The sequence below is a fragment of the Prunus persica genome, chromosome G2, assembly GCF_000346465.2.
Source record: "Prunus persica cultivar Lovell chromosome G2, Prunus_persica_NCBIv2, whole genome shotgun sequence".
Classification (NCBI taxonomy): domain Eukaryota; kingdom Viridiplantae; phylum Streptophyta; class Magnoliopsida; order Rosales; family Rosaceae; genus Prunus; species Prunus persica.
Genome location: NC_034010.1, coordinates 29790360 through 29807781, shown reverse-complemented (window position 1 = coordinate 29807781; position 17422 = coordinate 29790360). Strand labels below are relative to the sequence as shown.

At 38.4% G+C, this 17422-nt stretch overlaps 3 protein-coding genes across 4 annotated transcripts; 1 reads left to right on the top strand and 2 right to left on the bottom strand.

The window, feature by feature from the left end:
• LOC18784993 lies at positions 4612-5959 on the top strand. Its single transcript, XM_007218316.2, has one exon. It carries the CDS (start codon positions 4860-4862, stop codon positions 5709-5711), a length of 852 nt encoding a protein of 283 aa, XP_007218378.2. The 5' UTR covers positions 4612-4859; the 3' UTR covers positions 5712-5959.
• Positions 8276-9786, bottom strand: LOC18786418 (NDR1/HIN1-like protein 1). Its single transcript, XM_007218341.2, has one exon. It carries the CDS (start codon positions 9588-9590, stop codon positions 8955-8957), a length of 636 nt encoding a protein of 211 aa, XP_007218403.1. The 5' UTR covers positions 9591-9786; the 3' UTR covers positions 8276-8954.
• On the bottom strand, positions 12395-16488 carry LOC18785339 (two-component response regulator-like APRR5). 2 transcript variants are annotated; one of them, XM_020557757.1, is made up of 8 exons: positions 16042-16488; positions 15241-15402; positions 15002-15132; positions 14754-14903; positions 14370-14538; positions 13932-14274; positions 13065-13824; positions 12395-12909 (listed from the first exon to the last, which is right to left on the bottom strand). In XM_020557757.1, exons 1-8 carry the CDS (start codon positions 16277-16279, stop codon positions 12787-12789), a joined length of 2076 nt encoding a protein of 691 aa, XP_020413346.1. In that variant the 5' UTR covers positions 16280-16488; the 3' UTR covers positions 12395-12786. The 2 variants fall into 2 exon arrangements, with proteins under 2 accessions (XP_020413346.1, XP_020413347.1); XM_020557758.1 differs by having other exon boundaries at positions 14754-14882; positions 16042-16465.

Below are 17422 nucleotides of genomic sequence, written 5' to 3'. Positions count from 1 at the left end.
TCATCAACACGTATATACTATATAGTTTTTTCACGTGATCTAATTTTTAACGAATTTCGTCAAACTCATTTCATTTCATTTGGTGTATGAAGTGGGGGAAGGATTTCTCTGCACTTTGCAGAAGAAAGAAGTGAGGCTAGTTGTATTTATCTTTTACAATATTAAAACGAGTGTTAAGTTCAATTTGCTCTCTTCAACTTCGAATATGGAAGAAAAAAAAGAGAAGAAGATTTCCCAACTTTGCTGGCCGCTCAAACCTTACCTTGTGTCTTTAATACTACTCTTCACAGTTTATTGTTGAAGGGATTAGTTTAGTTAGGTTGATCCTTTCAGGATTTCACTATCAATTTTCATAATTGAATTTGAACATTGCATTCCTTTCACTGAGTCCGTCAAGACCCGTACGCATTTCCTATATGCCGATCTAATCCAAGATTTATATTTTATACTATAGCTGAGATATTCCAAGAGATTAAAATTTGACTTTGGCTGGCATATGCGTCCACCGACCTTACGTCTCATAGTCAAAACTTAAGCCAAGCTAGCTGCGCTATCCATCACATGAATGAATAGGCAAGGGTGAGTCAATGCGTCCACCGACCCTAGACTTCCTCCTTCCACAGACTCTTTTTTGAAGTAAAAACAAAGCATTACTGGCTGAAAATGGGAGGTAGCTAGCGTATCATACTTGCCACGCTGAGAAACCTGACTTTTTGTTCAATCAATAACAGAAAAGAAGACAAACAAGACTTTTTGAAAGCATGAATTTGATGATGATTCAATATAATGCTCAATTACCAACTGCATTATTGAGTGACTACTACTTCATCATCATCTCATCTTCAATCAACTTTTAATTATTCATATTGCTTCCTTCAATTTCCAATATATCGCAACTGTACACAACATTAAACTATCCTCATCAATCCATAATATACACATATAAATATATATATATATATATATATACACATATATCTATATATGGCGTTTATAGTACTCCCAATACTCTAGATTAACCAATGCATAGTTGTGTGATTAATATTAATTCTTCCAAGGGAAGACTCTGGATTAACGGATGCATTATGCATAGTTGTGATTAACTATAATTCTTCAAAGGGAGAGCCACATGCGCTATAATTGACTTCATAAATATGATATATATTGACCTGGAGAGAGAGAGAGAGAGAGAGAGAGAGAGAGAGAGAGAGAGAGAGAGAGAGAGAGTTCTTATATATGGTAACATTTGAGAATCTGATTACCGAGGGAACTTGCTGGCGGCTCAAACCTTACCCTACTGTCTGTCTAGAATTTTTTCCAAAGGATGTAGATTTAGATCCTTCCACTGTTCCACTACCCTTTTTTGTTTTCTGTTTTTGGTAAACCATTCTTTCACTATCTCTTCATTAATTCGTAGGTGAAGGTGGTTAGAATTAATCGTTTTCACAACTTAAAGAGTGTACAATTATTAGCTAGTCTACTTTTTTGGGTGCATAAATATAAATGTATGTGGGGTTGCCTTTGTGGTTGATACAGTATATTTGTGATTGTGGTCTCTCACAACATTCATTCATATCTCAAGTACTGACTACACTTCCTCATGGGTCAAGCAAGAAACAATATTCTCATCAAAATGTTACTCTCTCTTCTCAATCTACTCAGAATGAAGCTACAGTACTCATCCAAACGCGGTCAATATCAAAAGGATAATTATATTCTTGATCATGATCATGATCACCGGCCTGAGATGAATAGTTTGCCAGCAGCAGCTACAGCTCCTTCGCCTTGGTGGTTGGTACCATTACCGGTCCACTGCATAGCTGAATCCGTGAAGAACCAACTGCCAGTGGTGCAATACTGGGACTTCCTCAAGATCAAAACAGGCCAACCAGAAGCAGAAGCAGAAGACTCCAATACCAATGATCATATGTGTATTGTGTGCATGAATAGCATGGAAGGTAGCCAAGGGGTCAGAAAACTCTGCAATTGTTCACATGCTTTTCACAAAGAGTGCTTAGATGTTTGGATCGACGAGGGTCACCTCACATGTCCTCTCTGTAGATCTGACCTATTGCCTAATTCCACTCCAAAATCAAATCATCATCATCACCATAAGGAGATGGGAGAATTTGGAGAGGATCCATGGAAGGCCGAGAGGATGATTTACTTGTTTGGTGAGGATGAGCTTGCCTAAGCCTAGCACCAAAATGAGAGCTCACTCTGTACCAAGCTAGTTTTAAAAGGCTTAACGCATATTATGTAGTCTCTTGAAACTTGTTTTTCTGTTTGTTTCAGAATCAGAAATCAGAAAGCCTTTTACGTATTCTTTGAAGTCTCTCAAACAAACAAATTACTCAAAGTTATTGATTTGTTTGTTTAACCTTGTTCTTTGATCTTCATCGATCCCACTTGTCATACTCATACTTATTATTAGATGTAAGTACATATATAGATAATGGGTTTGTCCGAATTGTTTTCACAGAGACACGGAAACTGAGAAGAAATAAAATTAAAGTAAGAGGTGATGAGGAGGAAAAGCATGCAAGTGGCTGGCCAGGGAGGATAGGATGGGATGCATAATGCATTCTCGTTCGGCGCAAAAGAAAAGAGACGACTTTTTTTTTTAAGGCACTAATTTGACGGTTTCCAAGTTGTAGACATGCATGAAATCATACTAAAAGTCTGTGATCCAGTACTCAAGAAAAGGGTATAAAAAAAAGGGTCTCTGTGTTGGAAAGATTCAGTAACTTGACAAAGTCAAATATGTGAATCAATGAAATGCTCAATTGATGTGTCTACGGACCCGTATATATGTCAATACAGTAGCTGCTGGTCATTAGTTGATCTTGTATATTATTATTACAAGCATATATATATATTCATGTACGGTGTACGTACTTGTACATCAACCAAGAAACTGAAACGAGAGCCCTTACGTACATTGACTGGACTTCATGTGATATTCAATCAATTTATTCATCAAAGATTTCCAATATATTATACATATACATACCCAATTAGTCCACATACATATACATATATGTAGTGGACATAGTGGTGGTGTTTATATATTCAGAAGACTACGGAATTAATGAATGCATTTACATGTAAAGTAAGTAGCAGGATCGAGTTTTAGTAAAAATACAGATATATTTATAGTTCAGTTGAGGCGACTTTTTGATCATGTATAGTTTTTACAATGCTCGAGTCACTATACCCAATTCCAGTGCGGTATCTGATCCCTTTTTTTATAGTAAATGAGATTTAGAGTCAACCCAGAATTATACAAATAAAACACGACAGAATCATGCTTGGTAAACATATTTAGTATTATATATTGTGTAGTTGTTGTATTTGAGGCCAAGAATAAGCAGTAGGAAGCCAAAAAAAAACACAGTAGGTAGGTAGGGGTTGTCTTTGTGCTCCAAACAGATATTATGTTTCCGATTGGGTATTTGTGATGGTGGTCTCTCAGAACAATAACACATGTATCTGATGATGGGCCAAGCAAGAAACAACAACATGCTCATCAAAATGTTGCTCTCTCTTCTCAATCTACTCAACATGATCAAGATACACTATCACTTCTCATTCAAACCTGATCAATATCATAAGAATAATAATCATACGATTGATGATCATGCTCATCAGCTGGTCCAGAATAATCTGGCAGCGGCAGCGGCTCCTTCACCTTGGTTGGTAGTACCATTACCGGTTCAATGCATAGCTGAATTCGTCAAGAACCGACTCCCGGTGGTGCAATACAGGGACTTTATCAGGATCAAAACAGGCCAACCAGAAGCAGATGAGCCCAGTAATAATAATATGCGTATTGTGTGCATGAATAGCATGGAGGGTAGCCAAGTGGTCAGAGAGCCATGCAATATTGCTCGCATGCTTTTCATAACGAGTGCTTGGATTTTTGGATTGATGAGGGTCAGCTAACATGCCCTCTCTGTAGATCTGAGCTAGTGCCTAATTCTACTCCGAAAACGAAAGACCATAAGGAGATGGGAGATTTTGAAGAGGATGATCCATGGAGGGCGGAGAGCATGGTTTACTTGTTTGGTGAGGATCACCTGATGAGCTATAGCATTGGCAGACTAGACAATCCATCACTTATATCATTTTGGATGACCAAAACTCGAGCTCACTTTGTAATTTTGATTATATTTCCTGTTCTTTCTTTCTTCTTTCATCTTCTTCCCACTTATCATACGTACATAAATAATATTTGGGGTTGTCAGAATTTTTTTTTTGACAGATAGACCGGAAAATTGAGAAAAAATTGAGGTCAAGTTGCCTTGTACTGTTTCTGGTTACTTTTCCCACATAGCCCAAACGCTTCTTATGGCCCAATATTACGTCAACTGATAAATTAATATGTCAACAAAATTTCATACAAAGCAATATTATGCGGTGTAGTCGAATACATGACTTCAAATATACGATAAATTACTTGAGTTATAAATTCCTTCACATCTGTATTATGTCAACTTGATAAATGCAGGATATTCGTATAGTCTTATTTTTTTAATAGAGGATATTCAGATAGTCTCTTTTTTGGGTCAAATATTCATATATTCTTGATTGATTGTTCTTGTTGTTTTTATTTAGTTATTAATAAATTGATCTACTCCAAAATAGCCGAAGAAACGTAGCGCGAATAAAAATGAGAATAATATACGATACTGATGCCCTCAAATTCCCACCTCTTATTTTTCCTGTTCTCGTCTTCTCCATCTTCTTATTCGAAAATTCTATGACACAGAGAATGGACCTCCTCACCAAAATTCCGTCATTCTTTCGATCAAACATGAACCACCATTGTTGTAATTATCATCTTCATAATTGTTGACATGCCACCGCCGCCGATCAGAAACAACCACACCAACCTTCTCCAAAACCCCAACAACAACCTCCCAACCCTACGCGATCTCCTCCTCACGGCCCTCTCCTTCTGTTTCCTCTTCTCTTCCTCCACCACCAGAGCTACCCTCTTCTCCAAAACCCCATTTCTTCATTTCCCTTCCTCCCCTCGCCGCTTTCTCAAAATCCCCATCATGTCCCTCCACCACTTCTCCACCCCACAGTCCCTCTCCGACTGGCTCAAGCCGCGCCTGCTCTCCGACTCTCTGGCCTCCTGGGGGGTCAAGCCCGGCACCAAAAACGTCCACAACCTCTGGCTCGAGCTCTCCGAAGGCGAAAGCTCTCTAGCCGACTCAACCCCTCCGGTTCGAACTGTTCACGTCGTCAAGGTACGGATCATCGACGATAAATTCCGGGTCTTGATCGAAGCCCACCAAGAATTATCGGACGGTAGCGTCCGAAGCCGAGGCCGGCCCTTGTCGGAGAAAATGAAACCCGGCGAGGACCCCGAATCGGCCGCTAACCGGGCGGTTATGGAAGAGCTCGGTTCGATTTTAGAAGGGTCGGTGAAAGATTCGGGACATAGTGGCATTCTAAAAATTGTTCCGGGTTCGTATGAGAAGAAGGTGGAGGAGCGTCATTCGGCGTCGTATCCGGGCTTACCGGCATGCTACGTTTTGCATTCGGTGGATGCTTGGTTGGATGGTTTACCAGAAGGAGAGTTTTGCACTGAGGAGGAGCATGAGTATGCGAATTGCGGAGAGATGAGTATTGCTCACGAGGCTGTGTCTGTCAAGAAGCATTTTTGGAAATGGGTTAGTCTTGATTCAGTAAGATCTTGATTTGGTTTTCTGAGCTTGAGCTCAATTTCGTGACTTTTTTTAGGATATGAGAGGAAAAAAAAAAAAAAGGCTTCTTCCCAAATTCACAATGTAATGCGGTAATGGTATGTTTCTATCAATTGTTGGGTTAGAGGATGTATGATGTAGGTCTTATTAAGATACTTAACCTTAAAAATCCTGTAAGATAATGTTATAAGCTTTTTGGCTACAATTTATTGCGTAGTTCATGTCTTTTTTGCCATTTGAGAGAACTGCTTGATTCAGTTTTCAGTTCGGATGCATCCATTACTTTTGCTATTAATCAGTAATGAAGAAAAGTACGAACCTTCTTGTATGTTTTAAGATTGTGTGGTTGTGGTAATTTTTGCTTCAGCTGTATATCTCCATGTTTTCCTTGCAGGTTTTAGTGTGCACGATTTCTGACTTGATGATTCAATGTCAAACTCCTCGTTTTGTTTGTCTTTTGGGAGTTGATTACTAGTCACATACTCACACGCATAGAGGGACTTGAGAATGCATTTGCCTTAGGATCCAATAATGGTTTTTTGGGGAAGCATGTGATAGAAGGTTGACAGTCATAGATCTCTGAGTTTGCAAATTAAATGAATGAGACCACTTAAACAAAGAAGCATACAGGCTACAGCTTGAATTTGAGTAAATTAAAGGCGTCGGATTGAACAGTTAGTCATACCCAATGAACTCTGTCAATGATTTAATCATTTGATAATCTACAAATGAATACTTGATGAAGCTGTTGGTTTACTTGTGTTTAAGTGAGTGCGAAGAGATTGTGGTTAAAATATATTGGTGTTGCGTTAACTTAGCCATTGTTTACAGTTTTTAATAGCTTGTCTCAAAATGTCCTAAATCCTTTAGTAGGTTCAAATGCAGATTAAGAGTATAGTAGCAGAGGCAGCTAGTTGATATAGATATAGATATAGATAGAGGGAGAAGTACTCCAGTGATTTCTATTTACAGCTTCACTTTCTTTTTAGGAAATGGCGCTACAAATCACTCCCTTTGAGTTCTGTAGTTGAATATGAGTTATATATATAACATATGCACTCAAAGGTCTTGAATATCCCATTTAGTGTTTGGTTATGTCTAGGTCTTGAATACTTTATGTCCCTTGCTTCAAGATTTGAAATGGATTTTAGTATTCTTATTCAGTATGCTGATATAATAATTTGGATATATAGAAATCTTCCATCCAGTTCATGGTCACCCTTGAATCTGGATCAGCTTATTGGAAGTTTTACCATAGAGATGGACCTATGGTTGGTTGTTGCTACTTAAGATCGATTGCCTTGTTGTTCATTAACTTCTGTGTCAACTAACAACTGTTGCAGTATTTGTCTGTAGAATGTTGACATTTTATTAACTCAAATCATTTGTGTTTCATCTTGAACTTTAGCATTTCACAATTCTAATGTGGTGCCTGTAAAATGCATTGCATTACTACATAGCAGAAGGATTCATAGGCTGTGAGTAACAGAGGCAGGGTTTCGAGTCCTTGTAGTTCGGACGCTTTGCTAATCTTTGTGTGTATGGCAAGTTAAGTTTGAATTTTGGCCTATTCATATGTTATGCCGTAGCAGTTAGTTTTGTATGAAAGGAAATAATGTTTAAGATGATGGAAGAAAAACAAGTAGAATTTGATTTTGTTGGCATGCTTTGAGCTCTCTGTTTTTAGTGCTTCTCCCTCCCTGACTCCCACATGGCGCTGTCTCTCTGACTGGGGAAATAAAGTTGGATGGCTCTTTATATTGTGGAAGGACATAAAAATCTGCTCCCGTTGTGTCACTCTTGTAGTTTTCTTGTAAAATTTATGGTTTTGATTGAATTACCGGATGGATGGTGAAATGCATTTCTAAAAGCACTTTTGTCGTGAAGTTTGTGAGGTTCTTTCAGCTATTCAGAGTCATTGTGTGGGGAACATATCAGGTAAGGAGACGCTAGCTTTCTTTCGTATCCTTAAAAAGTAGTGTTACTTTTGAAATTTGTGGAACTAGATGTTTTTTCTTTTGGGTTTAGAATTATTTGTTTCCTTTTGCTTTTTGAAGACGCAGGGAAAGCTTTTTTTGTCAGCATCTTAAATTTTCAAGTATTGAAGAGTTTCTGTGTTGCAAGATGCCAAGATGGTAGTGTAGTGCAGTGCAGTGGTTGAGTGTGAACTAATAATACTCTGATTTATTAGCTATCATTTGTCACTTTCACCTGCCATTTAAGGTTAATTTGCTAATTGAAGGAACCAAAAAGGTTAATTTCAAAGTTAATCAAACTGGAGGCGGTCAAAGGTGAAAATGCATCCACCTCCTCCTCCCTCAAAGGCTGTAAAGCTGTAAAGCCAAAGCATATTACTATTTGTCATACATTTGATTTGCTTCTATAATCTATTAAAGTCTCTGTTGGGCAGTTCCCTTGTTACCCAAAAAAATTCGATTATAATTTTAAACCAGTCAATGGGTTGACTAATCCTAGTTTAATTGAAAGAGGAGAGAGAGAAAAGAAGTAAAAACAAATGAGTTTTCTGCCCAGAATCAGCACAATTCTGCAGCATATTCAATTGACAAAGCCATATAAATTTCTAAGTCAAGCTTCAAGGAAGATACAGTATATTTCACACAGATTCTGCCAAAAGAGGCAAAGAAAGAGTCCATATATGCATGAAGCCATTTTCATGTGATTACTAATTTAAAGGCGAGGGTTGAAGTGTAAATTTGGAGATTCCTTAACGAAGAAAATAATGGGTTTCTCTCCTTTTTCTCTTCTTTTTCTTGTTGGCATCTCACCTATCATTACCTCTTTTATGTCTTTTACCGGCAATCCTTCCTTTCTCCTCCTCATGCCCACAAGCACAAGCAAAGTAGCAAAGTAGCAAAGCAGAACAGCAACAACTCCTCATCCATCCTTGCCTTCCCAAAATTAAACCCACTACTCAAAAAAGAATCTATGGCAACATCCCTTTTCTGAGTTTCTCTTCTCATCACCATTGGCCTTAAGATACAATAGAGTTAGGCAAGCTTTTCATTCTCACTTATATATGATCAATACATGCAGTCCTATATGTCAATCATATATGATTGCTAATTTACAAACACTTCAGAGGAACAGAGCAAGATACATACGTGATCAACATGACCAACCATATATTAATAAAAAACCAATCAATATATAGATATAGAAGAAAAAATGTAGGCAGGCTAGTCATGATGTCATGTTAGAAATAGATCAAGTAGTATTTCATACGGTGGTAGAACACTGAGTTCCTTGCCTTGAAGTGAGTGGACCAGTTGGGATAGAAGGACCAAAAGCCATGACAGCAAGACAGTCCACGTTCACTCTGTACTTCCCGGAGACCCAAGTCCCGACCTTCCATCGAAGCCTCCCGATCACTTTGAGGTTTAAAACCAGTCTACCAGCTGTTTGGTCACGCCCCACTTCATAACCAAAGGAGGGAGCCACAGGCAGACCTGTTCCCACCAAAGAAGCTGTCAAGACATTGCTGTCTTCATGTCCTTGGTAGAAGGGAGGAAGAGAAGTGTAAACAGTGATTTGTTGACCCTTGTATGCGGCATACACTTTAAGCTCGTCGTAGTAAATCCCAACTTTCTGGTTTGGGTTCTTGGAAAGCAGAGTGAGCTGAACAGAGGAGTTGAGAAGGTGGCCGCCTGAGAGGTTGAGCTGGTAGATATCGGCTTCTTTGAGTGAGAACTCTGGTTTGGTGGGGTGCAGGATAAGCCAAACAAGTAATATGATAGACAGAATTGTGGTGGAAAGTGTAGAGAATACCAGGAATAGCTTCTTGTAGAGCTTTCCAATGCTCAGTCCTTGCTTATTGCCACAGTGTTTAGGAGATTTTGTGAGGGCTTGAGACATTTGCAGGAAGAAATAAGAGATTGGTTTTCAGAGAGAGAGAGAGAGAGAGAGAGAGAGAGAGAGAGAAGGTTTACAGGGCTAAGCAAGAGGAGGGAGATGATGGGGGGTTAATAAAGAGAGCACTGGGAAGCAGAGAGTAGCAATAATTTTGCTCTTTTTGGACTTTTGACTGGCAGCTCCTCCTCCTTGCGGGACTTGGCTGTAATATATTTACTTGTAAACTTCTGGAATGCGCTTCCAATTTAAATGTTGAATTAAAATGTTCTAGATATTAACCTTAATATGTTATATTGTTAAACCGTCAATTTATACTATTATTAATTTAATTAGGAGGATTCGTGTACGAATGTGTGGTTTTAGATTAGCTGTTAGCAGTATAGCACACACTTTTAGATATCTGAAAAGAAAATATTACGTGTTTGCGTAAATCATATTATCAACCATTGGATTATTAGAACATCCATTAATGTTGACCATGTTCCAATCCTTGCTGTGTATCAATCCAACACATCTGGTAGGGTTGTTCTGGCATGATTTATGAATGGCCCAAGCCGGTGTGGGGAGCGAGCTTAGCCTTTTCCTAAAAGCAAATTGGATGGGTTGCTACATATATTCGCCAACTTACTAACTTGCAATTGCAAAAAGTTGCATGTTTGAATAGTGCGCAGTGAGAATGACATGAAAATCCAGAAAGTCGTGCTACTTCAGTAAACCCCTTTGCGGCTTTAGAGTTGAAAACAACTTAGGACTTGAGAGGAAAATTTCTTGTTAATTAGGAAAACAGGGTAATCAATTTGCCTTTTTATAATATGCCTTGATTGATTCATGAATATTCGAGGCTCCTCTTCATTTCATTCATTGTCTTTTTGTTATTTTCATCTGCACGGCAATCACAGTGGTTATTGAATCCATGGTATAAATTCAGTCAATATCAAGACAAATAAACATGATTCATGAATATGCAGGCTCTGTGCTGCTATCTTAGAGAAGCCCTGCAACCAATTTTATTAGTTTAATTAATTTATGTACACTTCTCATATCCCATTATGCTTTAACAAGAATTATAATGTAAATTAGAGCTACCATGATGATCAAAAGCAGAGGATACGAAGAATATCTGTCTTAGCCAGAATCAGAGATTGGAGAAACTTTTGGAATAATTGAGTGGAAAGTGAAGGCTTTTAATTTATAAAAGAGCAATAAGAGATGGCATAGCCAATAGCCGATAGCCGATAGCCTTTTCTTGTTGATTGAATATGAGTGAGAAATGGTGCAATAGCCCCCTTCTCTATCTTTGTCCTCCCTATTTCTAGTAAATGCAACATGGTCATTAAAAAATTGTGATTAGGGATTAAAATATAATTAACTAAAGGTGCAACCTTGCTTAAGTATAGAGACTGAGAGTTTTCAAGTTATGGGTTTTTTTTTAATTTTTAAGAACTTATTTAGGTGTGCATCAGAAAGAGTTCAAAAGGAGAGAAGACATGGAGAATCTGTAAACAGGCTTTTTGGAAATCACTGGGAAACATCATCAATCATTCATTTCTTGGTTTATTATGACTTTTTGTATCTGTTACTTTTATGTTAAGGAAAGGCCATGTATGGTAGAAGACTGTTAGTTGATGAACGTTCATTGGCCGTTCGATGTGAATACTCAGGAAAAATTGTTGACACCAAAGTGGGGGTCAGTGCCATTGAATGTGAATACTTGACAAAACTATGCTTTGGCAGAAAAATACCACTGGTTTTGGTTTGGTTTATTAGTATGAGGGACCCTCCTTTTAAGAATCATGAAGAGAATATTATACAATACAAGACTTGCAGGCTTACAGTAGCTCAATCGTTTGAAATTGCGAGGTGTTTGGTTTTTGCTTTTTTGAAACTTTTTCAGGTTTTAAGCCCTTCAACAAAGTGTCAAGAGAAAGCACATCACCTTAGTGATTTCTCATCTACTCATCTAATAAAAGTTTTTCTTTCTTCTTAAATTTTGCTTATTTCTTCGATTCGGGTCCAAAAAAAAAGTCTCTTTATGACTTTGATTATATAACAGGGATTTTTTGGCTTTTCATTTCATTGATTGTTTAGAGATAAACATGTTCAAATGGGGCATATGATAGTAGCCCTTTGGCTCCACCACCATCACCTTCAGCCAATCCAGATTTGTGGAGTGTGTGTTGGGTCACTTTTTGGTTGGCCCTAAAATCATTGCATTGGGAAGATAACCAGAGCTAAGAATCTGATAGATCACCAGCAAACTGCTGGTGGTGATGAGACTGACTCTTGTTTATATGCATTTGTATTTTTGTATCCAGATATCTTCAAATGCCAACATTATTTCACCTTCAAAGCTAAACCAGATATGCACAATTTCATCACGGCATGACTTGTATTCAGTCATGATGCGTTATTAGTCCAAGAAAAGCCTTTGAGTTGGTTGCCTATAAACTAACACTCGTTTCGAACTTTTAAATTGGGCTACCCCTTATGGGAAATTACCAACCACAATTAGTGGGAAGAAGGCATGATCATTTTGATGACATGGACGACTCCGAGAAGTCTCTGTTTGGACAATAGTGCAGCACGCAGCAGTAGTGGAGGCTGTACCCAAAGACGTATCTATCTATTGCTGGTTGAAAATGATATTTATGAATTGGAGTTGCAGTGGAGAAATCGCTTTTCGTTCACCCCAATCAGAATTTATATTTGCAAAACAAGTGATATTTATTAAGCACTCAAAGATGTCACTGTTTGAAAACACCACCCATTTAAGCTGTTCGAAGGGGCACTAAATCATCACTATCAAGTATAAAACACTGATTTTGGTAATTCCCTTTGTTAAATGAAACAGTTCTCCTTGCCGTCTCAAATTACAAGATGATAAGTATAAATTAAGTCTGTATACCAACTAAGATCTGAAATTCTGAATGAACAAACCTATGACTAAGCAGCCCTAAGGAAATTTTAAAGGTAAAAAAACATGTACAACCCTCTTTTACAAGGGATACGGTGGTAATATGAGTTAATGGATATCCACAACAAGATGAATATGGAAGTGGTGTCAGAAGCATCTTCAGACCTGTATTTTTCTCTTCATCTTTGCTTCTTGGTATCAGATTCAAAAACTGAAAATGGTGTACCAGAGCTATACTACTCATCCTGCTATCTTAATTAACTTTAAGTACAAGAAACCACGTAGTTAACTATCATATGTATTGACATCAACTTCTGCAGGTGAAGGATCAGTATTCACTTGACGAACAAACTGCCCTTTTATTCTGGGACGCTGCTCTGCAAGTTTCTTTCTGCTCTCGTAACGAACCTGTGAATCAAAAATCTCGTTAAGGAATTATAGAATTACAGTGTAGTTTGATTTGAAAATCTTTGTTGTTTTTGGGGACAGGTTTTGGGAGGGAAGCAATGGTATTAGTAAAAGTGAGAGTCATTATAGAAAGGATAACGAAGATATTGATGTACCTTCTTGTCATAGCACCTATCTTTCCGCTTCAAGCGGAACTTATTTAGAGCTGCTTCTCTTTGGATGGACCGATGAGAATTTCCACTGTGAGTAAAGAAAGTGTCTTCATTCTTGCTCTCTGGAGCAGTCCTAAATATAGCTCCCTGATCAACATTGCTATTACTTCCACAAGCACTTCCATAACCCATGGTATTAAGATGACCTGCAGTACCATTACAGAAACTACTACTTGCACTCTGATCTGTTGTTGAAGAAATATGCCCTCGGTCCTCATCAAATCTTTGATCCTGATTGTGCAAAGTTTGTTCCATGGGAGCTTTGGCATGTTGATACAGTGTGCCGTATACTTGCTCAGATTTATCTTTTTGAAGATTTGCCGGATAAAATGTATTCATTAGGAATGAGGATTCCTGCTGAGTAGCTGAACTTGGCATTGGTGATGGACTTGATTGTGTACAAAACATTGGAGGCAGTGCAGTACCATACCCATTGCCTAGATTATTAAACCTTATACCTTTCACAGGAACTGGAAGAGGAAATAGTCTCTGCTCATGGCATGATGTTCCAATTTCAGATTGGTTAGATTGTCCTGTAGCTAGAGTGATAATACTCCTGGGAATACTTGAAGTTGTACCAGGCGTATCGCAATCAGTATTTGTATTGGATGCTTGCTTTTCAAATTTAGTTTCATGTGCCTTTTGTTCATCACAAACACCAGCCAATGTTGTACTCTGGGGCTGCATTGGCCTGTTGATGTATCTGCAAGATGGATCATTGATTGAATTAGAAAATAAGTCCAGTGAAAGAGTAAACTGATGTCCACAAATCACAAAAATCAAGTGCAGAAAATGAAAATGGAAACTCACCTTGAAAAGGCTGAGGCATTAGAATGGCCAAGAGTATGCCTTTTCTCAGTAGTTTGATTCTCAAAGCCACTGGAATCAGATCTTCTCAAGGAGAGATCCAAGTGTGGAGCAGAATCAAAAGTTCTAGGTCTATTACTTGAAGAAGAATTTCTCTGGTTTCTGTTTGGATAATTATTAAATACTCCAAAAAAGTCAGTGGCATCTTTAGAAGAGTTGACAAGGAGATCGTTATTGTCACAAGCTTCACTAGCCATATTAGCATCCCTCCTTTGACTTTCTGGACTGACACCCTCGCCTAGTGAAATTGCTGTGTCCATGTCCTCATAGGCATCAACGGTTGGCCCTAATTTGATAGACACATTGTAAAATGTTAACAGGCCTTCCTACCAGACTGAATAGACAAGAAGCTACTAAATTGGAAAGGTAAAGCTGTAATACCTCTAGCTGCATTTTTGTGCATAACCAATTTCTCGCCAAAATTGATGTTTGCTTCATCTTTTTGCATTCTCAAGTCACCCAGAAAATTTTGGCCCTGTATTTGCTGCGAAAATTCCTGCATATCCACTGGGGCACTCTCAGTTTCGAAGTCCGGCTTCGTGCAAGAGCTCTACAAGAGACAGAAAGCATGCAGTCAGTCTACCGAAAACTTCATGTAGCCAACCTAAATTGATTTACACATACATCAAGCATTCTGGGCATTAGATAGGTTGGTCATTACAATTCTACACTTGCTTGAAGGGTTGTCAGTCCACTTTACAAGGCATTTAAAGACAAGCTAATTAATGCTTTCTCTGTGCCATGTACAAAATATGAAACACAAACCTGAGAATCGGTCCCTTTCTCCATGTTCTCCTTGTTTCTTTGAACAGATGCCCCACAGCCACTTGAATGATTGCTTGCCGCATCGTTTTCAGAAGTGGCTTCATTTTTTTGTTGTCCAACACTCTCATCCTGGGGGCAATTTCGGGTTAACTGATTGACAATAAAATTCAATAAAGGTTTAGTCAGAAACAGTAAGACAAGATTTCCAAACTAAACTAAAGAAAGAACAGAAAGTTAAGAAGGCATACAGATTGTCTCCTCCAAACATGCTGCCATAGATTTGTCAGCTCATTCTTCCTAATAGGCTTAACTAGATAATCAGAAACACCTCGCATCATGCATTTGTAAACTGTGCTAATTGAATCTTGGGAGGACATCACTGCAAGATCACAAAAGAAGGGAAAATTCTTTCGTTAAACACCACTGCGGTGAAAAATCAAATCAGTTAATATGTCATATCCACAATTATTTGTTTTGTAAAACATACTTATAACAGGAATGTTTTTGCAGATCTCATGGTCCATGATTAGCGAAAGCAAAGCGAATCCAGATATTGACGGCAGATCTATTTCTGTCAGTATGAGGTCTATGTTATGCGGTCGTGCCTTCAGTATCTCCCAAGCTTTTAAGCCGTCAGGTACAGCAGCAACTGCTCAAACAAAAACAAGATCCATATGAAGTTCAATGGGTAATGTGTCAGCCTTAACACAGACCCTTAATAACACTAGCCTGAAAAGTTTCTTGCTTTAACAGAAAATATAAGCCTTTTAGCGATAAAATCTGCAGTATATTATCTGTACTACTAACAAGAAGCAGCAAATGCCAAAAAGAGTGACTTGAACCATTAACCCCTTTATTCAATAAACTCGAGACACGTGAAAGTAGAAAGAAACCATTCTCTCACTGTAATTAGAACTTAGAACTAGAAGTCTTCCTGGTTATGGTTAATTCTAAACAAATTTACTACTATTGGCCTATGTTCCTTGTCAGCACAGGCTTCAACTTCAAGCTAATTCAACAAAATTCTTCAATTATTCATCCGCACAGGCCCAGAAATAGAATACCTAATCTTTATAATTATGAAAGAAAAAGAGAAAAAAGAAAAAGAAAAAGCAAATCATCTAACTCATTAGATGAACACAAGCTTAACACACACCAACAAACGATCGCCAAAAACAACCCAGTTGATTATTTAGCAAAAGACGCTAGATAATTGAACAAAACCAAGACTTTAAGCAAAAGCAACAACAGTACAGCAGAGCAGCCAAGAAAGAAAAGAGCCACTGACCTCTGTAGCTACATTTCCTAAGAAGCGCAGCTATAATATGCCTGGTGGAGTCATCAGCTTCGACCAACAAGACCCTCATGTTCATGGTAGGCAACAGCTTATCCCACCTCATTGTCCCAACTGAAGAATCACACTCACCCCCATCCTTCTTCTCTGTCTCTACCCTGTCTTTCTTCGCTTCACCCTCTGCTTTCAGTTTCGCTTCCATGTCCTCACTACTCAGAACCGCCTCACCCATTTTATATTTTCTATTTTCTATTTTCTTCTCTATGTCTCACGTTGGTTGAACCCACGGAGGAAACAGAGAGTCTTTTGTGTCTCAGTGAAGCAGCTGGAGAATTCGAATTCTCAATATCTGAATCCTTGGCTAAAAGGAGAGAACTTTTTCTCTGCTGAAAAAATATCTGAATTCTCAGTCTGAAGTTTAGTGAAGGTAATCGGACGGCGACGATACCGATTCCCACGAAATCTAACGGTGTTAAATATCTTAACCTACCACGAGAGAGGAAAATATCTCGAACAACTGTTCTGGGTGGGACCTGGTGGTGCCACGTCATCAACCCAATCTAAGACTAGGGCCATAGATTGATCAAAAGGCGAGGCGTCATTGGCTTCTGCATTTGGTGGTCCAGATTTTAAAGAAATCATTTTTTTCTCGGAAGATTTTTTGGGTGGAGACAGGTGGCAAGGTTGTGGGTCCCTAGAGGGAAGATATAATATTAAGATCTTTTGGCAGATATTTTTGAGTGCATGAGGAGGAGGCGATGGATCCCATGGACAGGATTGAGACACGTGGAGCACTAGTGGGTGGAAGTTCATTTGTGGCCTTGAACTCTAAAGTAGTCAATGGACCGAGCAATTGGGTGGAGGTTCATTTTTGTCATAATGAATTTGGCAATCTCAGAGGCTGTACTCGCTTGACTATTAGGGCATAAAAATGTGTGGTTGTTAGGCTGTGATTGGGTAAAGGCCGTTGACGAATTCTATTGGATACAATAATATATAATACCCACATTGCCATTGGAGTAGAGTATTTATTGATGGGTTAAAATATTTCTAAACCGACATTAGTGACTCTAAATCCTTCATTATAGCGACTATAATATTTGTTTAATGGGATTAAGACAGAGATTAAAGACCCCTCCATTTACTCTCCTTTTTTTCTTTCATGGGCCATTGTCCCGTGCTAGATGGCATCCATCCGTGCATTCAGTCCCCATATTCTCAAAAGCTATGTGTGTGTGATGGTCATCTAGACACATCGCATCATTTTCCATTTCAATTTTTTGTATCTAACCTAGTTGTTTCTTTTCCTTAAACCATACTCTTCGTTTGCACAATGATTGACTTAATTAAATTTATAAAATAATTACTTGGGTGT